At 34.5% G+C, this 24,511-nt stretch overlaps 2 protein-coding genes across 2 annotated transcripts; both read right to left on the bottom strand.

The window, feature by feature from the left end:
* Positions 1–2,051: 2,051 nt before the first annotated feature.
* LOC100256032 (26S proteasome non-ATPase regulatory subunit 12 homolog A) lies at positions 2,052–9,613 on the bottom strand. The gene is made up of 12 exons (XM_002278213.4): positions 9,400–9,613; positions 9,104–9,298; positions 7,979–8,086; positions 7,775–7,879; positions 7,604–7,660; positions 7,246–7,442; positions 5,266–5,365; positions 5,082–5,194; positions 4,801–4,954; positions 4,620–4,697; positions 2,496–2,738; positions 2,052–2,407 (listed from the first exon to the last, which is right to left on the bottom strand). Exons 1-11 carry the CDS (start codon positions 9,400–9,402, stop codon positions 2,520–2,522), a joined length of 1,329 nt encoding a protein of 442 aa, XP_002278249.1. The 5' UTR covers positions 9,403–9,613; the 3' UTR covers positions 2,052–2,407; positions 2,496–2,519.
* Positions 9,614–10,672: 1,059 nt separating this feature from the next.
* LOC100250891 (protein S-acyltransferase 8) lies at positions 10,673–23,506 on the bottom strand. The gene is made up of 5 exons (XM_002278250.4): positions 23,106–23,506; positions 14,566–14,745; positions 13,868–14,173; positions 12,391–12,621; positions 10,673–11,590 (listed from the first exon to the last, which is right to left on the bottom strand). Exons 1-5 carry the CDS (start codon positions 23,142–23,144, stop codon positions 11,078–11,080), a joined length of 1,269 nt encoding a protein of 422 aa, XP_002278286.1. The 5' UTR covers positions 23,145–23,506; the 3' UTR covers positions 10,673–11,077.
* Positions 23,507–24,511: the final 1,005 nt, after the last annotated feature.

Here is a 24,511-nt window from a genome sequence, read left to right as displayed (position 1 = left end):
AAAACCATAAATTATATTTTTAGTAGAAAATATACTACTTTATTATATGTTAAAAAAATACTTTATTATATTCATAAATTTTTTGTATTAATGAATTTATTATTTGAGTTTTAAATTAGTTTAAAAAATGAATAGATTTGTTAATAAATCTAACACATTAAGTCTTGTTTAATTTGGAGTTGATTTGTTCAACGAAAAAAATTGAAAAATAATAATTTTATGTAAAAGAGAAATAAAAAAGTGTGTTTTTGTATTGTTTTTAAAAATTTGTGAAATCAACTTTTACTTGTTTTTTAAAAATTGTTTTCAATTTCATTTTATTTTTTAAAACTAGAAAAGAGAATAATAATTAAATAGTGTTATAAATTTTTAAAAACTATTTTATGTTTTTAAAAACGGATAAAAATAACTTTTACTTGTTTTTTAAAAATTATTTTTTATTTCTCTTTATTTTTTAAAACTGAAAAATAGAGAACAATAATCAAATAGTGTTATGAACTTTTAACAATTGTTTTCTATTTTTAAAAACTTAACCAAGTTGTTAATAATTATAATAAAATATTGTATAATTTTTATGAGATTAAAATTTTATATTTTAAATATATATATATAAAGACCACAGTTGTAACGAGTCAAAGTCTTATTCATTTGGTTTGGATAAGGGTGTTGTTCAAATTTAGATTTTGACGTTTTCTTGTTGTGTCTGCAGCATGTGATTAAAGGAGTTTGTGTGAACATGTGAAGATTCTGTGTGGGTTGGTGATGAAAAAAAACAAGAAATATAACCATTCATTATAGAGAAGTAAGACCACATGGTCAATGTGTGTATCACGCTATTGCACGTGTCCCACATTAATTAAGTTGCCATCTGTAATCAAATGTGAATTAGGGAACTTTACTTAGGATCTACCACAAAGTCCAAACTTACCACAAACTTTTCATCTTTGCATATTTGAAAGTTTGTACGGCGATCCCAAAATAATTGATGAGCTGATGTGTACTTGAGTTTCCTTTTACCCTTCGTCTTCTCGATCAAGTCTTCCACACATGCATCTATCTTTGCCTTTGCCAAATAGATATTTCCACGTGGCCTTAATAGTAGTAAAAGAGAAAAGTATGATATTTTTATACAAAATATCAAAATTTTAAGTAATTTTTTATTATAGGAGACAAGTTGATACTTTTTGGATACAAATTCGTATACTTATATAAAAACTATTTAAAAAATAAATAAATAAAAATTATAACTTCAACTTTAAAATTATAAGGATTTTTTTTTTTTTTACTATTATTATTTAAATTTCTTTTAAATCAATAATAAATTATTATAAAATATAATTTAAGTCATGGTTTGAATTGAAGATGAAGAGTTCGTTGCGTCTTGGCAAGGTATTCTTGTTGGCTTTTGAAAGAATGGTATTTTTTTTGTTTTTTGCTTTATTTTACTTTTTTTAATGTGCGTTGACCACGTCCTTGAGGAAACGTGGCAATTCATAATTTTTAATATTTTAAATTTTAAATTATTGTACTTAAAAAATTTCTGTGTTTTGGATTTTATAACCACCAAACTTTCTGTTTCCAGCATAAATATTCTTCTGTTCCAAACCAATAAAAAAATCCAAAGCATAGCTTTTGGAAAGAAGAAATTTATTGTTGTAGACATTGATTAGGTTTCTTACCAAACAAGAAACCAAGAGGCAGAAATTGATTTTAATTGAAATTAAAAATTTATTAAAAATATTTTTGAAACATTACTAATATAAAACCACTCACATTTGAGAGTTTCATCCATAAAAAGCATACTACTTTTATTAGAGTTGGGCTAAGGATTGATGCCTGCCCTTGTGTTTTTCATCATCATCCTGCCATGGACCTGACCAAGCACCATTCTCTGAATTTTGGGAACAAACCTTCTTCTGAAGCAGTCAAATTTTGTTAAAAACCATGGGATTTGAATCAGGATGATAACCATAAACATCATCATCATCATCATCATAGAACAGTAACAATCAAAACCGATAAAATACTGATAAAAATGGAAAAAGAAAAAATGTTAAAAGGGCATAAAATATAAACCATGAAGAATGTAATCAATCTTAGAACAAAGCCAAGGAATTGGAGGAAACAAGTAAAAGCACTCAAATTTCTTTCCACTGCTATCAAAGAATATCCCAATTTGGCTCCTGCCAGAAGTCAGTGGTAAAGGGTAATGTGCCGGTAGTATACAACATTCTAAGATTCAAGTTTTAGAGGCATATCAACTTTTCTATCCTCCTCCAACAAAAGAAAATTTCCAGGTAAAAAAAACCCTCTTAAATGCATGCCTGGTCGATCAGGGTGAAGAAAATTACGGCTTAATATTTGATCAATTAGCTCAGTCCACGAAACCAACAGAGTTTGGGCCTCCCTGCAAGAAGTAGATTGAAAAGAAGCAATGTCATTTATTTTGGCATTGGGGAAAGACAATCTGGAGAGAGAGAGAGAGAGAGAGATACCAGTAGTTGGTCACATCATAATTTTTAAACTTTCAGGGCAGCTTTGTGAACCATGGTTTCCTTGTGGATTTGATGGCAACTCTTTTCCACAAGATCAAGCAGCTTCTCCAAGTTCATTGACCATGAGTTAAGGATGTCATTGCTGTCCTTTGCCGTCTGGAAACAGACGACTCCCATTGGCCTGTCGATTTTTGCAACCAGTGACTTGGACACGACCATATCCGAGAGATGCTTCTCGGCTTCCTGAGATGGAACAAGTTCATAAATGTTCACTTGCAAATCAGAGTTCTAGGTAACCACATAATCGTGTTGCTAACAAAATGAGAGGTGGAGGAGTTGTGAGAATCAAAAGAATATTGCATATTCTATCAATTAAATGAGATCAAGATTGCCATCAAGGAAAAGAGGTGTGTCTGGGAGAACCATGAGAAAAATTTATAATAATTTAACAAATCCTATAAATCAAATGAACTTGAACAGCAGATGAACTAAACCAATGAGAAGCAGAGTCAGGAAACAAGCTGCCTTCCCCCATCTCAATTTGTGGTGCCCTAAGCCTCCTTTTAGAGTCAATGATTAGTCGGGATTTGTGACAATCATTCATAGTGAGAGAAAAACAGATTTTAGTAAATGCAAATGATATTTATACAGAGATGGCTTCTGACCGCTTCACTGACCAACCAGGTGCAGAAAAATACAAGAATATTTGTGATGAATTAGTCAATAAATTAAATTGATCAGCAGATACACTATAGCAATGGCAGAAAACCCTCAAACCCAACAAAGCCTCAAGCCTCGACTCCTTGGGTTTGGCTCCACAAAACCTTCTACACCATTCTTGCTCTACAAGGTACTACATCCCTCTGTTAGATCTTTCAATATTAGAATTTCATTACTAAGATCCCAAATGTGAGGAAAAAAGGTCATTCAATGCAGAGGCTTAAGTGAGCAATCAAAAACCAAAAAAAAAAACAAAGATAACCAAAATTTTCTTCTATTGTAGTTCATATAAGTGTGATGCACATGCTTATAATTTACAAAAGTAACTTATAAAATCTCTACATACTGCTAGTTGAAAAAAATTGAAATGGGGAAAACATTGCTTTTCTCAAGATCTCCAATGTTAGGTTTTTGACTCAAAAATGATAGAAATGGATGGCCCAAAAGTTTAACTGAAATTAGAAGACCAGTAAATTAAACAAGACAAAAAATAAAAATTGCAACAAATGGATGCAGCATATGGAGTTTAAATTTCAATGAGAGTCAACAGAGGCCAAGAAAGGCAAATTGAGTGTTACAAAGAGAGATAACCAGCTGAGAAAGTAAGTGCAACCAAAACTGAACAAATGGATGCAATAAAGAAAGTTTCAACTTCCCAAGTGTGGGTGTAACTGGGGGAGGACAATATCACAATAACTCACAGCACGAGAGAGATCAAAAATAGAGATGCTGAGACACAGCAATTCAGAGAGAAGAAAAAGCATGTGAGCACACACGTGTCCAAGAGAGAGAGAGAGGAAGAAGCATGTGAGTGAACAAGTTTGTCTGTGTGTGAGACAGAGAACGAGAGATGGAGGAGAATAGAACAAAGAATAAGAATTAAAAACCAAGATACCGAGTGACAAATTGACAATAGTTCAGAGAGAGCATAGGATTTTTGTGCCTGGCACAAATGGATAAAGCACATATAAAGTTTAACATGCACGAGAGAGAGAGAGAGAGAGAGAGAGAGAGAGAAGGGGGGGGGAACATAAGATTTTTGCTCTCTCTGTGTGTATGTGTGGAAAAACATAAGATTTTTGCTGCTTGCACAAATAGATATCTCACATAGAGTTTAAAACACATGCGTTCAAAAGTTGTGTGAGTGTGTGTTGGGGTTTGGGAGAGGGGGGAAGACAATGATGAGGATTCCAAACCAGTAATGAAATGGACAAGAACATATATCTAGTATAAAATATCTGGATACTGGGCCACAACAACTGAAAGAGATACAAAATAGCTCTTTTGCATGCCCTACATTAAGCACTTTTAATACAACTGCTTTTAAAAAAATGAGTGAAAAAAGGGAAGGGGGGATTTCTCACACTAATAATGAAATGCACTGGAATATAGATTTAAGCAAACCTGGACGCTAAGACACAACAGCTCTGCAAGTCTCTTTAACGTTATCCTTGAGTAGTATTTTGAGACAACAAGGATGTTCTGAAAAGAAGACAGTTTTGCATACAAATAATTACCCAATAACTCAAAACTCAAATGATCAAAAAAATTATTGTATGGAACTAAATGTACAGAGAAACACTACATGTTCAATTATTCTCTGTCTTAGATCTTCTGCAGCTTTGTCACCCAAGGAGCCCCCAAGCATGTTCTTCTCGTTTTCAAATTCATCCTTAAACATATTCCAAAGACTTATCCATTGGATAACCTCCATGGTCACCAACTGTTTCAGCAGCAACCTGTGATAATACAACAAATGATTAAAAAAAAAAAAAAAGAATCAAATAACAATAAAAGAATGTATAGAATAAATTAAATGTAGATGAAAAACCCACAGGAGATGCACAAAAAGCACAAGAGACATGCCTGAAATTTGGAATTTCAGAAAGATTCTTATCCTCCAAGGTGGAGTTAAGAAGGCTTGATTGCATTGGGTCATGCGGTGACAAAACTAAATACCAGCAAATTTTCCTCAGGACCTACATGCAGATTGTTAGAGTTGCTCCAAAAAAACAAAAGGGCAAAGGCATACATGGAAAAGATTCTTTACCGGTATCCACTGAGCTGGATCTTCTCTGACAGATGGGATTTCATATATCGCCTTATAGCTACGACAAATTTCAAGGTAATCATTGCTGTGGGAGTGATACCTACACAAGTAGGAAAAACCAAATGACATCTATTTGGTATAACAAAAATATAAACAAGGACTCAATATAGGCCATTATGCAACAAATCTTAGATGCAAAGCATTCACTTGAAACTTACACAATTTATATTGTAAAGGTTTGCATAGATTACCTTATTCTGAGAAAAAATAATGCTAGTAACAAAGTTATTCTTTCAAATCCCTTTTAACTTGCAAAAACTGAGATGATTTGCATAGATCATACCATTCTTTTTTCTTTTTTTACAAAAGCACAGATACATCTAATTTGAGAAGCTAAAAGGATATAAACCTCCAAGAAAGGATGACATGTTGTGTGTGCCTGTGTAATGTACTTGCAAATTTAATCACGACATTCCAAGACAAATTGTGAGCTTACTTCATGATCAATCCTGTAGCCTTGTTAACAAGTTTCACATCACATGTGTTCTACACAGAATGAATGGAACTAGTTCCATAAGATAGCACATTCTAAATTTTATTAGTCACCTACTTTGTTATGGCAGTCAAATTGGCATGTAAGACCTACTTAACCTTTTTTTATAAGCACACAGAATATATTATAGATATAGAAATCAGGTGATATAAAAGAGAAAGGCTAAAGCCCACTGAAGTACACCAGAAGTATATAAAGGGAGCCAAGCGAAAAGAACAAAGAAAGGAGGGCAACCAAAGGAAAACAACACCTGCCCACAACTACTTAGCTCCTAACCAATCAACAAAATCAATCAAAGGCATAGTATTCCCTTCTATATGATGCTTAACAAAATCCAAAAAGAAATGCTTAAAACCTACTTAACTATCACATAATCAGAAGTGTGCAATGTAGCCAATGTTGTTGTTTGACCCATTGTCTTTACCTTCATCAAAACAAAGTCACTAAAGAATGCCAATTAAGCCAATTTAAACTTAAATCCAAGAAATTTGCATGCTTAGGTAAAAGTTCTCTTAGTTTCTCTGTACAACTAATCATGGACCACTTTTATGGTTTTTTCTTTTTTCTTTTCTATTTTTTGCCATTATTTCAAAAGAAGAAAGTTTCCATATTCTTTCTATAAGCCGACTGCAGGGAACTGTTCATGCTCAAGACTCTCAAGTTTCGACAGAACAATTGTTAGAAAAGATTCTACATGGGAAACCATTTGCAACATGAAATATTTTACATGAAAACAAACAAAGACCTTAATTTTTATTTCATTTTTGATAGGTAAGAAACTCTCCCTCCCAATTGGGAATTGAGCCTGAAACCTCGCACATTCCCATCCCAACCCCTACACAATTGAGCCAAGCCTCATAGGACTTGGGTACTTATGAGTCACCAGCAACTAAACTTGAAAGTTCTGTGATTTTCTTTGCACTCTCCCTGATCATAAAGAGTCATAACGCAGTATTGGCTTAGTGCATTTTTAACCCAATCTCAGACCCAACATATTTCCAAGAGAACCTGAGTTCCAAATTCAACCAATCATTAGTAACACAGTGGAAGAATGGTAAGGAACAGTCTATAACAATATTTTTATTTTTTAATCTGGGTAGGTTAATATATGATGATATCAACCAATATATTGGCAATATACCAGGTTAAACTTATATTTTACTTCTCTTCTGTGATAGTGGTACTTTCACAATTTCCTAGAATATATAAATAGGTAACACAATATAAAATGATTCTGAGAAAAAGTATGAATTTATACAAGGTGCATATGGGACAGTGATGCTTTCCTATTAAACTCAAGATTTAAGTAAAATAGCCACCAGGAAATTATATTGAATAAATAACAAAAAGCTCTCACCTTTACATGCAGTCAAAGCAAGAATGCAATACAAAAGATAGGAATAAGGAAACCAAGGCACCCAAAATACCTAATCATCAGTTCATAGTAGATGCGCTTCAACTCTGGCAAAGAAGGAATGTCAGCTGGTGCTTCTTCTACAACACTATCACCTTCTTTGGGCTTTTTCTTTTCTTTTGAAGAATCAGCATCGAAAACCCTCGGGCTGATCTTCCTTGAGAGAATTTGTGCACGAACATAATCTTGGCGGTCTAAACACAGCCGGACCTGAAAAGTAATTTCAACATTATTACATAAAAAGTAGCATTATCAACTTTGAACCCAAAAATAAAATAAGTTACGAATAAATGGTACAAGTAATTAAAAGAACAATAAAAGAATAAATGGTAGAAGTAATTAAAAGAACAATGAAAGAAGATAACACGTACTTGTTCAAGAATGAATGCAATTTTTTCAGTTTTTGCCATTGCACCAAATGTTTCCACCTGTGATTAAGTAACATCAACCAAAGTGCTCGTGTAATATAAAAACAAACAACGGGGTTAGTGTTTTCTAATACCAAAAATAAAAAGCCCATGGTAACTCTATTTTTAACTGACCGCAATTTCTTGCATCAAATCAGCTGCCTCAGCTATATGCCCTTGCTCTTCCTTTATTTTTGCTAGTTTCTTGATCAGCCGAGCCCTCTCTATTTCAACATATATCTACATAATAATGCAGATATAATTAACTAAAAAGCTCAAAACAAAAAAAAACATTGTCCAACATAATATAAGCTGAAACTTATAGATATATGTATTGACCTTTCCTGCAGACACACTGTTAAGTGTTTTAATGAGCTCAATCTTAGATTCAATATCCGGTGTCTGGTCAATATACTGCATAGCTTGCTGGACCATTGCAGTTACAGCCTGTGCAAAAATAAAATAACCATGAAATAGCAACCCATAGAAATGATCACCAAATAAAGGTATGGCAGCACTTTTTTACTCCAAAAAGGGCCAGCAAATACATAGGAGTGCAACAAGAAGACTGAAATCATGGATCAAAACAAGTTTCTTCAAAAATATGAAAAAATTAGCTCCCACAAGTTATTTATAGATGGTAAAAACAACCTTAAGTAAACAGTTCACCACATGGGCAACATCCATACCTACATTGAGGGCCTATATCAGCTTGAAATTCCTATCCAGTTTTGAAGTTTGTTTGAAATTTAAGAGAAAAAGTAAGGGTCTCACAGGACTCCAAAGTCTCATGCCTAGTTTCATAGATTTTTAATCCAAAAAAATAGATTCATATTTAATGGAGGCCTCAGCCTTCTTACTCCACCCATGTTTGGAATGGTACTAACCCCTAAAACTTGTCTTCAAAGCCTTAAGGCTCCATCCTGGGCCCAATAAAGAGTGAAAGGAAAAGAGAAACAAAGACTGACCTATCCATAAGGGAACCCAGAACATTACCCTCTGCCCCTATGCAGTCAGTGCAAGACTAGTCATTACACTCCAACAGAACACCCAATGTCCATAACCAGTGGATGAGTTGGGTTTCCCAGTGGTTATAGGAGTAGTTAAAAGCATGACCAATAAAACATTCTATTAAAAGAAGTCAGAAAAAATGAAAAGCAGAATTTTATTTTCAACCGGCCTAATGGTTCTAATCTCTTGAATATAATTAAAACTCCATACTTCTTCCCTAATTACACAATTGGATACAGTTTGAACTGCCCTGAACAAGATGAATCCGAATCTCTCAAAACCGCCAAACTGCATTATTTATTAATCGATCACACAATTGCATACAGATTTTAACATAACTAGTTACTAACATAAATTAAAAAGAAATGGAATGAAATCACCACTACCGTTAATTATTCACTCAATTCAAAAATGCAACAGTATTCTTACAAAACGAGAAGTTATTTCGTTTACCTGTTTAAGCTGGCCACGCCGTTTCGATAAAAGAACAATCTGGTCGTTGAGGGTCTTCCACGCTCTGGCCTCGAAGCATAGTTGAAGGATATCAGTGACGGCCTTCTTGGTTCCGGAGACGTCTCCGGCGAGTCTAATCTGCTTCTCTACATTCAACAGCGCCTCTATTTCCGCATCTAAATTACGTTGAGCCTCCTGAAAATTCAAAAAAAATAAGGCACAAAACGGTGATTCCGAAGTTCATCGGAGAAAATCCTTCTGAGATCTGAGGAAAAATCGAGTAATTGAGAAAGTACCATTTTCGATTCAGAGAGAGGATGTTAGAAATCGAGCTGATTTGCTGTTGAAGGAATGATAAAGACGAAACCCTAAGAGAGAGAGTTGAGAGAGAGAGAGAGGGGGGGGTGAAGTTCGAAAGCTAATAAAACCCCTGGCACAAGAAAAGGACTTGTTGTAAATATATCTTATGGAAAAGGTCCTTTAGCTATTGCCATTTTCTTTTCTAGCCCCAAACTATCTCATTTGTATTCATCTAGCCCCCAAAATACAGAGCTGAGTCAGGCACATCCCAAAATGGGCAAAGTCTTTGGGCCCGGCCCAACCTAGGAAGAGTGAGATACAAGTAAAGTATACAAAAAATGTAAACGTCTTTATTCAAAATAAATAAAAAATAAGCTTTTTTTTTTCTTTACATACAAAATTTTAAATAATTTAATTATATTTAAATTTTCTAATTTAGAGTTTCTTCCAAAATATTCGAGTCTGCTTGATTTAAAAACAATTTTCCATTTTAAAAAACATGAACTATTTTAAAAAAAATTTAACATTATTTGGTTGTTTTCTATAAACAATTTTTAAAAATAAAATGAAATAAAAATTATTTTCGTTGATTTTTAAAAATAAAATAAAAATATAGACTTATTTAGGCATATTATTATTTTCTAAAACTTATTTTAAAGTTATATACTATAAACAGTTTTTAAAAACAAAATTTAGAAAATATAACGGATTGCTTTTCTTAAATACCTTTTTGTTAGAAAATAGATTTAGAATAATAAAAATTATTTAAAATTTTATAAAATTTCAAATTCTTACATAAAAACTAAATTTATAGAAGTCTTTTAATTCCATCCCTATTTTTCTCAAAAAAATTCATATTTATGAAATTAATGAGACTTGAAAACTGAGCTTTTAAGACTATTTAATCCACTCGTATTTATTTTTATTAATATTAAATAAAAGTTGGCAAGAGAATTACGATGAATGTTTATAAGAAGTTAGAGAATTTTAAGACTTGATTGGAATTGTTTTTAAAACAAATTTCCTCCTTAAAAATCTCACTAGGATATAGAAAAAAAAAACAATTTTTAAAAAATTTATTTCGAAAAAAAACACTTGTTTATAAATTGCTTTGAGGAAGAATTGAAAATATGAAAACATTTTTAAAACAAATTCCCAAACGGAATTTAATTCTTGAAAATAATTAAAAAAAATGGATATAATGAAGTATTTTTGAAAACTTCCCAAATGAACCCTTAAGTAATCAACATCCGATAACATACTCCTCCCTGGCACTACAACAATTTCCTGCAACATTTTCCTGAGAAAATGACAGAATTTTTGGTATTTAATGTTGATGAGAACTAATCCAAGCAAATCCAACAACTTGAAGAGAGAGTTTACAAAAAGATACAAAAATGTTACAACTTTGATGCTGTAATTTACACCAAAAGAATCAAACCAGCTTAGCAGAAAAACTTCACAAACCATCAGTATCATCATACTATTACAAGATATCATCATCACAGTGGGACTACCTCAATCTCCTCCAGCAATTCTGCATACACATCCTCTACTGTCTTCTTTGATGAAACCCGAAAATGGGGTAGCTCAAAGATCTACAACTGAAGGAGGAGTTCCAACAACTGTAACTGCCCAAGTGAAAAGAAAGGAAAAATCAATTGGAAAAACTCCTTACTGGTGTTCTTCCTTCCTGGTGTTGTGGTTTCTGTTCTCAGTGACTGTGGAATTCATTGCGAGAATATCTGGGGAGATCTCCAAGTTCCCGCTTCGTCTGCCCCAACTTGAGTGGCGGGTCTCCGATCGAATGCCAGCAGGTTGTTGTGGATCTGAGCCTAAGCCAAGCTCAGCCTCAGAAGAGTCTCTGGGCAGGCTTTCACTGCCTCTGCTGCGTATTTCCTCAACTTCAAAGTTGCGGCGTTGGGAGATCTTCAGGAGGTCATCGCCAATCTCTAGATCATCTTCTACTTTTGCTCGCCGGTCCCCGCCAGAGTCGTCTGCTTCTTCTTCTAAAGTGGGAACCATGCGAGGAGGCGGCCTTGATGGCTCTTCTCGTACATATGCATGGAAATCATTCCTTGAAGGCTTGATTTTAGTGCAGAAAACTTCAAGAAAATTTTTCAGGCAACCAAGGTCATAGGCGTTGATCCTGTTGTCTGCTCTGTAGCGGAAATTCTCATAGGTGGTCTGTAATTATCAAGAAATTAGAAAAAAAAATTAAGTAAATGCAAGAATGTAATGGTAGGTATGACTCTTAAGGCTATTTTGGTTTTCGAAAAGTGAGAAAAGAAAAAAAAATGCTAATAAAAATATATTTTTTCATATCTAGTTTACAATAAATAAAATTAAATATAATTAAAATTAGTTAAAAACTTAAGCATTTTTAAGAAGAATAAAAATAAGTGAAATAAAGTTGAACAAACATGTAAAAGTAACTTATCAATTTTAAATCTATTCTTTATTTTACTGTACTTTTTTTTTTCCTTCTATTTTTTTACCCTTGCACTTTTCCTTCCTCAAATTCTTAAGAACCAAATATAGCCTAAGTAACTGTGCTAGTGGAAATTTTTTTGACCATCCTCCCCCCCTCCCCCAAAGAACTTCAAAGCAAAATCTTAAAAAAATTGCTATGGAGCCATGCCATCAAACAACAATCAGAAACGCCCATTCTTGAATTTTAACAGCAATTCTCATGAAACAATACAAACATGCTTTAAGAATCCAATGGCACACACCCCAAAAAAAAAAACAAAAACAAAAACATGTAAGATCAGAAGGAAAAAAGAATAAAAAGAAAATAGAGATACAAGAGGAAACCAGATGTTTTCTTGTATTTGAGCCATGTTTGTCTTGTATAAAAATGGTTAGAATTGAAGGAACAAATCGGCTTGAAATTTTGGTCCCATGACACGGGTTCTGCCAGTTTATTAAAACTAAAACTACTCCTCTGAATATAAATCTTGCCCAAACGAAAGAGAGAAACTGACCTGGTTTGTGCCGATAAGGTATAAATGGAAACCAGTGAGACCCCCAACAAACCACAGAGAAATGAAGCAGTAGGCCATGAGCACGACTGAAATGGGTGATTCCCTCATTGCCTTCCATACGGTTCCTTTATCATCAAAAAGAAATTTTATGTGCAGAGCCGACATTGCAAAGACGAAGATGCAGAGAAGAGTTGAAGAAGAAACAAACAGAAAGAAGTAGCGGTAGTTGCGCTGCACATAAATACAAGAACTTAATTTTTCATGAAAGCACTGCAAAATTCAAATAAGACAGCAGAAACAACAGCCAAATTGGCCGAACCATCCTTACTGAATTATCCTTATATGCAACTCAACAGTTAACCACTGAAATGATCAGGCTTAATATAGGGCAATATATAAACAATCCAAAATGAAAGGGGATCAACAGACATAAACTAGAAATATGGTTCATATTTTGCAAAATTTGAGGAAATTTTTTTCCCAGAACCGAACTTATCCTAATTTCAAAACTCACAACCAAACATCGAAACTTTTGCAGAAATAAGTTCAGTTCTGCAAACTATCGCAGAAATGAACTTATTTCTCTTCTCCACTATGGGCTACCAATGACGATTTTGCACACATTCCTTTGAGCATCATTCTGCTTGATTGGAACTTAATTTGCAGAACCACAAGATGGAGTAACGAGATACCTAGTGAATGGATACCACCTCTAGTGGGCTTTGTTAAGCTAAATTTTGACGGATGTTCTTTAGGCAACCTGGGGTAGTTAGAGATTGGAGGTTGATTAGAGATCATTGTGGCAGAGTGTTAAGAGCATTCTTTAAACCTACACCATCGAGGCAGAAATTGTAGCTCTTTTAGAAGGGCTGGTACAAGCCAAAGCTTTGGATTTCTCTAATCTTCTAGTAGAAGGCGATTCTGCCAGTGTCACATCATGAATGACTAAGAAAGAAAGAAGATCATGGAAGTTTGATGTGTGGTTGAGCCAGATTATTGATGTTTCTTCGAAGTTTGGATGTTCCTTCTCTTGGACTCCCCGCTTAGGTAGATGGCGTTAGCAAAACATGGAGCTAGACATGATTTCTTTTGTAGGAAATTTTATACCTATGTGAATTGTAGTTAGATCTAATCTTTTGCACTATCATACACTTACCCACCCTTTTATCCTTCTTTGTATAAAGAGGATTATGTACTTCTTGAAATGATTTCTCATCCTTCTTTGAACTGAATATTTCAATGCAATGAAATTTTTGTTTCTTATACTAAAAAAAATAAAAACTTCTTGACTGTTATGATTACTGATCTTTCTCAATGTTGCAAAATTACATGTGTGTTTTGTTCAAATTTTCAGCTGAATCAATAAAAACACCACAAAACTTAGATTTTCCAAAACAGAAAAAGAGAAAAAAAAAAAAAAGGAAGCCAAATGTGCTAAAAGAAGTAAGGAGAGTTGCAAGCATCCAAGAAAGCATACCATTCCAATGCATTGGCCCACCCAAGGGCAATGGTGATCAAATCGCTCCACACAATTATTACATATGGAGCAATGTGAGCAACGAGGAGGACGATATAACATGCATGTCTCACAATACTTCACCCTCACAGGATAACCATTAACGATGACTTCTTTTGTACGAGGGAATTGTAGGCTTGGTGTTTGTCTTCCACCAGCCTCAGCTGAAGCTGAAGATTCATAACAGAACTCTTCCTCTGGTGGATGAGAATTTCGAGGTATAATGCCAGGGTCACGGGCTGAAGTACAAAGAAGAAGCACCAATACCTATCATGACCAACTATGGAATTAAATTTGACAGGTAGCTAGAAAACCGGTTGGGAAAAAGGCAATCAAAATATCAATCAAAACAAACAAGCATATCATGCACACATAGAATCTCTGGCTATCAAGAGATTCGATTCTCAGGGGCTAATTTTGGAAAAAGCAAAATCAGGTTGGCAGAATACAACATTGATTAAAATAATGTATACACTATTGGAAGAACAAAGCGGATGGGTAATACAGTTCTTGTATAACTTTTTCTTTCCCTGTTTTTGGGTGGCCTAGAGGGATTTTGCAACAGCTACTTGCTCAAAAAGAAAAGAAAAACAATCCCAGATATTAACAAACTTCAACAAAGAAACAAGAACTGAGTGGAGAGGGTTTCAAGAACTGACATAAATCGTGAAGACAATTGCTACCACCAAAATTGCAGATCCCCCATCTGGAATTTCATCGAGGAGGTTACTAGCAACAAGTGTACAAAAGAGAACAACAGGAACAAGGATAAGCAACAATGTCACAACAAGTGACTTAGCGTCAGGTCCAAATATCAGCCTCCCCCCGAATAAAAATTTCTGCACCAAAGAAATGAAAAATAGAATAACTTCAGGAAAATGTTCATGAGGTAGAAAATTAACATTGACAAACAATAAAGCTTGCAGCAAAGAGGTCATCAACCTATTTTTGATCAGTGAAATTTATATGATAGACAGGTATCACAGATATAGCTTGCAAAAGCCATAGACTCTACATTCTGCTAACATTGGACAATGTACATCAAATTCTATAACAATGTCATAGATATCCCTAATATTGATGAATCTGTAGGCTGAAAAGTTTGATAAAGAAATCAGAACCAAGAATATCAGTAACAGGGAATTCTCTTACTAGTGAAATTGAATACATTAATGTTTTGGGGGGATAAGATACTGGTTAAATCCAGTCCTTGGAATGTCTTTTAGGTGTATAACATTGTTTGAGATATTATGAAAATGAAAAGCACAAACCAGTGTGAAAGAGTTAACATATGCAAAGGAAATAATTTGTTCTTAAGCGCAAAAAAGGATAAAAAATTTAGTTCATGAAGAATGGAGCCTGCAACAAAGCATTAATTGTCTTCAAAACCTGTTAAAGAAGACATCTCAGCTCTTCCCTTACCAGCTCTTTCATAAACCAGGTAAAAGTGAAAAAGGTTGAGTAGCTGTCAGAGTAACTACTCTGACACAGACAATCCAGAATAATAAACTAGAGAAAAAAGACAACCTGGTAGAGATATCGAAGTAACTATTACTATAATGGTTGAGGAGCAGTGATCCGATGGAACTTTCTCATCCTCTTATAGATACTGGAGGATAGCACTTTCCAAAAATGTGAAGAGTGCATATCAGTGAACCAATCAGGATGAAATCACATGTGCAACAAACTCAAGATGTTAGACCACCAGTTAACCCAAAAACTTGAGTCATTATGTAATAGGCAAACCTTGCCTATCAGGTTCCTCAAACATGGAAAGGCAATGATGGATCACAAAACAAACAAATTGAGGAATAAATAGAGAGAGACAAACTCAAGATCTCTAGGGACCAGAGCTTTGATGTCCTGTTAGACAACTGGTTAACCTAAAAGCTTAATCTATTTGGTACTGCAACAATAGTGTATGCCAGATTAACATGGGAATGGTTCCTGCAAGGATTTTCCATAAGTATATTAATAAGCAAAAGGGAAGTGAGTATCGGCTATTGGTTAAATTTCAAGACTGACGATTTAGAGAAGAATACAACCCAGCAGCAGTAGCATATCTAGACCTACAAGGACAAAAAGCCACAAGTACATAAAACCAAACAATCACTGAAAACAGATTTAAATTTCTTGAGTGCAAAGGATGGCAGCAAAAGGCATCACAGTCCCTTCTGCAGACTGTTATAGGAATGTATTATGATAATACTCTCTTCCATCTCCCCCCATCCCTCATTTTGTTGATTCAGATTAATCCTAAAATGGCATCAGAACATTGTTGCCAGGATGATCTTCCATCCACTTTTTCTATAGTTATTCTTCTTCCGTTTGTCATAAATTGACTTTTCTACTTGTAGAGTTTTGACCTGCCATGGAAGATAGAATGGCCTATAGCATTAATAAGTTTCTGATATCCGCATCTATACTTTTTACAGACTGTAAGGAACAAAAGGCTAAAGTTGCAGCTTGAGTACTCTCCTCCTAAGTGCTCCACTGTAATTTGTTTTACTTCATAACATCATTCCTGGTTGAGGTACTTGCTGTGGGCTCTGCATCAGCTTTGACCTTTGAAATTCAGCATTACTAAAGTTGTCACTATATCTCTACATATGTTTCCACTTCCAAAGAATGTTATTTAACAGGATCAAAATGGCTTCTTTTCGCGATCAAGTTGAGCAGATGATCCCAAGATTCCCAACTGCCTTGGTTCAGTCTAGAGTCCCTCTTTCCATCCATGGAAGGTGCAATTGACACTTTGAGATTGTTCATGCTGGCATATGGGGTTTCCCTGTTGTAAAACTTGGATGGGATTCTAATATCCCATTACTGCTCATTATCAATACCGTGCCACAGAGATTTGTTTTTTGATAGGTAAATATAAAAGTGTATTAGAGGAAAAAGATATACATGTTGTATACAAAGAGACCCAACTACCAAAAAAACAGCGCAAAGACACAAAAAACTGCAACTGTGCGACATAGAGATTCTTTGTGAAAGAAAAATGTAGAACTACTATTCACCTCCTAGTTGTTTCATAAGAAAATCAAAGTTCAATTTGATATCTCAATATCCTTTAAGTTCCAACAAAGCCCTTGAAAGAGATGGGAACATTTCAACCAAATAAAAATCCAGAATAGACAACTATTGGAACCTTATTCAAGGAGAAAGATATCAAATATCTGGAATTTGATTTTCTATGTTATATGGGTGATATCCACAAGGAGAATGATTGATATATATATATATTTTTTAATCATCTTTCTCTTAAAAAGAAGTGAACAAACAGTTGAAGTTTCCAGATTAGGATGACCAGAATGGATGTTCGATAAGGACATTTCAACCAAAGCCATCTGGATGTTCTCCAAGTAATAAATTGGAGTACAACAAAGAGTATGTCTAGGTAACACTGACCTAAACAGCCTCTGCAACCAATGAAACGCAAGAACCAAAAGATATATTTGCAATTGACTTTCTCATTAGCTATCTATTAAGAAGACCAATTAGCACCTAAGAGAATCATAAACAGCCTCAAAAGTGGCAACAACCCCAGTGCATAATAGCTCCATCAATCTCACTCTCTTTGCTATTTGTCTCTTGAAAAACACTTCCACTTGAAATAAAAACCATCAAACTCCCACACCCAAAACAAACTGTCAAATGTGTCACTCATACATGCAAGTAACACAAAGACCAACTAGAACCCAACTCCAATACTCACTGAAGAATACACTCAGTCCAACAAAACCCATCAGTTTCAAAAACAGCGCTAAGAAGATCAAACCTTCGTGAAAGGCTGAAACTAGTAGAAAACAACCAATTTAACAATGCCCAAATAAAAAATATCACTAACTCAACAAATATCCAGTTCCAACCATGATTCAAGCAAGCTCAAGTGGAGAAATCAACCAATAACAAATGTATGCATGAAAGAATTGTAGAGTAAAGAAACAATGTGTTGCTTCCTTCCCTACTCCATACGTACGCTTGGCTACTAGAAACCTGTATTTCTATGAAGGAAGAGAAACAAAGATTACTCTCATTACAACAGGAGGTACTCTGTCCAACAACCAAACAAATCCTTCCCTCGTCCAACCACCACAAATGGGTTTTTGTACTTCAGAACCACCAGCATACCACTTCATATAAAAATTTGAAGACATCTAAAATTCAGTTGCCTGGAACAACCCCTCCAGAAAAAAAAAACATACCAATTTCTCAACAATGACTGACCCTGTCCCTCAGACAATATCCTTTTTCAACTATACAGAACAGCCAACAATTGCTCAACCAACAACAGATCAATTAATTTAAGTTTCTCCACCATCATTTTCTCATATCATTAGGAATCGAACTGTCATTAAAAAAGAGATGTGAAATGAACCATCTCTTACTCAGGAAAATATCTTTATCAAAATCAGTTCCCATTCCAACACAATATATGTTCTCAACTTTCTAACCTTAAGTGATGATTGAGGAAATTCCAAGTTCAATTCCATTTAACAGAGGAAAAAAATGACCAAAAAAAATGCAAAAGCAACTATCCATCATAGCTTCTTCCTTCTTCCTGATTGTGCCTTCAACTATCATAAATTGATAATGGGGAATGGAAGGTTCTAGATACTGTCCCAAACTGCTGAGAAATCTGCTCAGGGCAATTACTGCAACTTTGTATAGACAGTCAGAACATTCTAAAACTGCCAGAAACGTGTGTGTGACTAATATTCTTGATCATAAAACTACCTAGAGGGGAGTGAATAGGTAGTCCACAAAATTATGCTCAAAAATGATATATCAAATTATAATCTTTTAGGTCTAATTATAACTTACTAAATCAAATCAATTTTTCCTTTTTTATTAGCCCAATAAATTAATAACTTTTTCAACCCACACAACAAACACCGAATATAAATGGAAAATTGCCTACAAAGTGTGTCTCAACTGCTACAAATGCAAAAACCTTAAGTCTTTTTTTTTTTTTTTGACTAGTGTTGAATTACAATGAGGCGCTAAAATAGCGACCCAAAGATGTACAGGAAAGAGATACTCACCCCCTTACAGCTGAAACAAAAAACTGTCCAACAAGGTGGGCAAAAACCACAAGTCTATTGACAATAGTAACATCTAGTAAGATGGGCAATTGTTTACTTGGACAAAAGGAAAGGGGGATTGGACATTAAGCATCTCTCAACTCTTAATAAGGCTCTCCTTTGCAAATGGAGTTGCCATTTTGCAAATAAGAGAGGGGCCCCTTGGAATCAAGTTATTAGTGGAAAGTATGGGAAAGAAAAAAGGGGTGGTATTCTCAGGAAGTGAGGGAGGAGTATGGTGTTGGGTTATGGAAAGCAATAAAGAAAGATTAGGATCTTGTGAGTAATAGGATCTCTTTCTTAGTGGGTAATGGATGAAGGGTGAAATTTTGGAATGATAAGTGGTGTGGGAACACACCTTTTAGTGTTTCCTTCTCTTTTTTGTTTGCTTTAGCTGACTCCAAGGACACATGGGGTGAAACCCTTTCTTCTCTAGACCTTTCAAGGATTATGAGGTGGATTGTGTGGAGAGATTTCTGACTGTTTGCATGGGAAGAGAGTGTGTAGGGATGAGGAAGATAGGGTGTTTTAGACAAAGACAAAGAACGACAAGTTTACAGTTAAATCTCTTTACAATGCCTTGGAGCTAGGTAGTTTCGTTTCTTTTCCAATGAGAAGTATTTGGAACTCACGGGCAGCCTAAAGTTAGCCTTTTTGCTTGGTAGGCAATGTGGGAAAAAGCTTTAACCTTGGGTCAAATTCAGAGAAAAGGGTGGTATTTAGCAAATAAATGTTATCTTTGTCAATTGGATGAAGAGTCCATATTAGGGTTTTCGCTCAAGAGCCTCTTCCCCCCTCCTTATTCAATGTGTAAAGACAAAGGTTTAATGGGAGTTACTCCTTGAGGTGTCTTGGGTGCTTCTCTTGTCGATTAAAGAGACACTACTAGGTTGGCATGGTTGATTTGTGTGCAAAAAACACAAGAAAGTTTGGAAAGCAGACCCCTCCCTTGTGCATCTTTTGGACGGTTTGGAAGGTAAGGAAAAGAATTGTCTTCGATATTGATGTGTTTTTTATTCAAAGGCTAAAAAGCTCTTTTGTTTGCTTTCTTTGGTTGAAGACTAAGTTGTTTATCGATGATGGTCCTCAGACTCTTGTTAGTTTCTTTGATTGGTTGGGCTCTTGTTGAGGTTGTTGTAGTCCCCCCTATTTTGTAGATTTTTCTCTTTTATGAGCCTTTTTGGCGGTGGGTGTATAAGTCCTATATGCCTTGAGTTGCACTTTTGGCACCTCGTTTTAATATATCTTTTTCTTTATCTATAAAAAAGAAAAATGACAGTAGCAACAATCAATTAAATATCAAAGAAGCATACACAATTTTACTTGACACAAAAGTTAATACCCCATGAGTCTTATACCAGCCAGCACCAACATATCTTCTTCATATTCACGACACAGTGCTTTCTCGTGTTCCTTAGTAGATCACCTTAAAACAATATTGAGACTTAGTGATGTGAATCCTTGAACTCTATCTTTCCTTACTAAAAGAGCTTTCAAGATTCATAAACCCTAATTTTGAGAGTTTTTGGAACTAGGGCAAAATAATTCCAATCTCTAGATTTTCAGGGCTTTCCTTTTTGCACACATAAAATTAATTTTTTCAAAGATTTTATACCAAAACCCTAGGTTTATGGTCGTATCAAACTAGGAGAACTCGTATACTCTTTGCATGTACCTTGTTGCACCCTTGGTAAAGGCATCCTTTTTTTATCTTTCATTTATATATATATATATATATATATATATATATATATATATATATGTATGTATATATATCTTCTTGTTGCCTATCCAAAAATAAATAAATAAAACTAGGAAAACAAGTTTTAGGAAAATAATAATTTTTATTATTATTATTATTTAGGAAAATAATAAATATGCAAGTACTTGAACACCTTCCAAGGTGGTGCTTGAGTGCCCTAGGGCACTTGAACGTCCGATTTTTGGACATTCAAACGTTGAACACATGTTCTCCCTCATTTTGCTTTTGTCCAATTGATTAATCTTAGTTGCTTTCAAGAGTCCAATGCTTGCCTACAACCCTTGATTACGACTAAATCATGTATTTTATAAAATCATTATTCTGTATTAATTTCAAACTCGAAATATACTTACATGAGCTTCAATTTTTGTATCTCCAACTCATACATGTCATGATATTAAACTCAGTGATAGTGAAGTACTTTTGAACTAGTGACCTTTGGAGCAAAATTGCAAACTAAACTAATACACTAACAATGTAGATCCACCAAAGTAATGTGTACAACAATATGGAGTACTAAGAAGTAATGTATAGACTAGGAGTAAGAGAGTTTTGTGGAGTTGGATATAATACATATTTGTGTGGAATGATCTAAGGAGTCTCCAAAATATCAAGTGTTCTTAGATAGTTGGTGTTGAGCACTCTTGGGCTTTGTAAAAATCCTAACCCTTTGAAGCTTTTTTTGTGCAATATTTTTGCATTCTTCAATCTTCCAAGTCTTTTCTTGCTTGTTTTCTTCCATGTGCTAGACAGCATCTAACATTGATTGGCTCAAGCTGATTTAGAAAGCATGAGTGCCTGGATGTATCATGTAACTAGAGGCTATAGAAACTTATCAAAAAAAAAAAAAAAACTAGAGGCTATTGAAGGGAACACCTACAAGGCCTAAATATGGAATAAAACAAAAGCCCAATGATTGTAGCAATAGGATAACGAAATAATTTTATATTTTTTTGATAGGTAGAATAACGAGATAATATATATATAATTTTAGTTCGTTGGTTCACATTCATCTTAGTATAAAAAAGCTGGTTTGTGACTGCAAAATCAGCCACCTTTCTACCAGACAGGTCCCCTAAGCATGGCCACGAAACCTTACAAGAAATACACACTACAAAGTGACTTCTAGTGACACTAAACCTCTGTTAAATATAATGTCTAAATTATATTGGTTATACCCCAAAAGTACTTATCCTTAATCTCCAATATGAAACCTGTCATACCCTATTTCAGCTTAACCATTGGGTATCTTCCAAACATCAATTTGTGCAATTCAGTCCTCTCTACCTTGTTTTTTTTTTTTAATAAGACTAAATTCCTTATCTTTGTTCCCTGCGCATATCCTAAAACTTTTCATTTCAGAAAGCACCATCTACACTTCTGAATTATAAGTCAACGAGCAACATGATACCACAGGACACTTGAAAGGTTTCACATGTGGAGAATGCTTACAGCACCAACAAACCACTGTATAGAATCAAGTTATCTTTATCATGGACATTAAAAATAAAGTCCTCATTCTACAGGACATTGAGTAAAAAACAAAAATATAACTTAAACCGACCAGACAGGTAAATAATGAAATCATTGCAATTGCCTCTGGATTTAAGGTTTTTGCCTCAAGGCCATATGTGAAAGTAAACAATAATGCTGGATAGAACACTCCAACCAAGCATCTGATTGTTCCTTGAGGTACCAAAGGTGCAGTGACCAAGCTACCCTACTTGAACACTGAGAAGTGGCACTTCGGTGAATGAAGGGGGAGACCTGAAAAGCTTGAAATTGAGGAATTGGGCAAAATTACTACTTGAAGTTAGCTCTCACTGAGCCCATTGAGTGATAGAGGTTGCTATAAGTAACCCACAAAGAAATAAGCCACCGGTATCCAAGCTTCCACTAATGAAGCTCTCGACTGTGAAATTCTGGAGAGAACCCCAGATCATAATTGCTTCATAGTTCAAATTCAGTAGCATTTTCCTAGACTGTACCAAAAAACCAGATGCCCTAGAGAAATGGAAAGGCGACCATGAATCACCTCCACCAATCTCATTGACTCCACTATTCAACACCTCAACAAAGGTTCCGTTCTTGAGCCATGTCCAAAGCAGACAAAAATCAAATCTCACGCCCGCGAACACAAAAACCCAATTCATATATTCCCTGAACAACAGACTCACTGCAACAAAACCCACCATTTCCAAAAACCCATCAAACACAAACGCTGAAAATCACCAGAAAACAACAAACCCCGATTCAAATTCCACTCAATCAGCAAACACCCACCAAATTTTAGCATGATCAAATCAAACTCCAGCCCAGCAAAAAGCAAAACAAGTACAAGAAAACTCACATTGCTTCCCTTCCAAACTTGGTACACCCTTTTTGCCATTGCAACGAACCTCCGCTATGCAGGCAGAGAATCAAAGATTTGGAACTTGTGGGTGTTCATTTCCTAGTATCGGAATCTGTGCAAAAAAACAGAGGAAGGGGCGCTTTGGGGTTCAAATATTGTTTTGACTGAAACAAATTGATGGGCTGGTTGGATTTGCTGCCCCCTTTTTCAACTTTTTTCTCTTTTGCTGCTTTGAATGTTAGGAAATAGGAAGAGAGGGCAGTGTAGAAGCTAGATTATGAGGGCATACATGTGATGTGATGAGGTAATAGGAATGTCTTGGGGAAAGTTTTCTGTGTGTAGAGAGGGAGAATAACAATAATAATAAAGAGCACGAACACCTATCCATACGGTTCTATGGTCTGTTCTTGAATGATTGATTTATTAAAGTCGTGTGGACTGTCAATTCTACCCCTCTTGATTCCCACTTGATGTGAATGTTTCCCCTTACTCCACAAGGGCAATTTGGAGAACAAAAAACGTGAGGCAGCTGATTGTGAGACTCATTGGGCGGTCGCTTATTAAATGGGGTCTATTGTAAAAGTGAACTGGCTGGCTCCTCTTGGTTTCCTTTTCTCTATCTATTTATTTATTTTTTATTATTTTATTAAATATTAGGATTTTAAAATAATTTTATATATGAAATGGTCGTTTATGAGGTGGTCAAATCGTCGGTACATTAACTGCTTGAATAGAAGTTATGAACCCTCATTGGTTGAAGTAATTTTTTCTTGTAAATAACCGATTTTGATATTAAGGGTAGGTTGATAACCCACAGAGGAAGCAATTCTGTCAAACAAGGCAAATTATTCACATCTTGTTTGCCAATAAGTACATCTTGTTCATTAACATCTCGAAAATATTTTATCATAATCAGGGCAATCAAACCAACTCTTATATGAACTCCCAGTTGTTCATTCATCTGACTGTAAACTAAAGTAACTTTTAATTCTGAAATATTTTATTTATTAACATCTCCTACATATTTTCCTTTTGTCAAATTATTGTATATAACTATTTTTTGAAATTATTTTTTTAAGTCAATCATAATTTAAAAATTTTATTTAAAGATTTGTTGGAATTTAGTTTTTTTAAGTTGTTTAAGATTTACTTGAGATGGTTAATTATTTTTTAATTTAAATTTAACAATGCTAATATTATAGTGTTTTTATTAAACATCAATACATGACTTTTTGTATAAATCAATTTTTAACTTATATAATAAGTGATTTTTATTGACTTCCACGACTATTGGTTTATTAAAATGGTTTTAAAAAAATCATCTAATAGAGACTACTTAACTTTCAATAACTTGTAAGAAAAGTGAGATACGAATAAAATATTTTAGAGTTTTAAGTTAGGTA

Source organism: Vitis vinifera, chromosome 7 (genome assembly GCF_030704535.1).
Source record: "Vitis vinifera cultivar Pinot Noir 40024 chromosome 7, ASM3070453v1".
Lineage (NCBI taxonomy): Eukaryota > Viridiplantae > Streptophyta > Magnoliopsida > Vitales > Vitaceae > Vitis > Vitis vinifera.
This window is presented reverse-complemented; position numbering and strand designations above follow the sequence as displayed.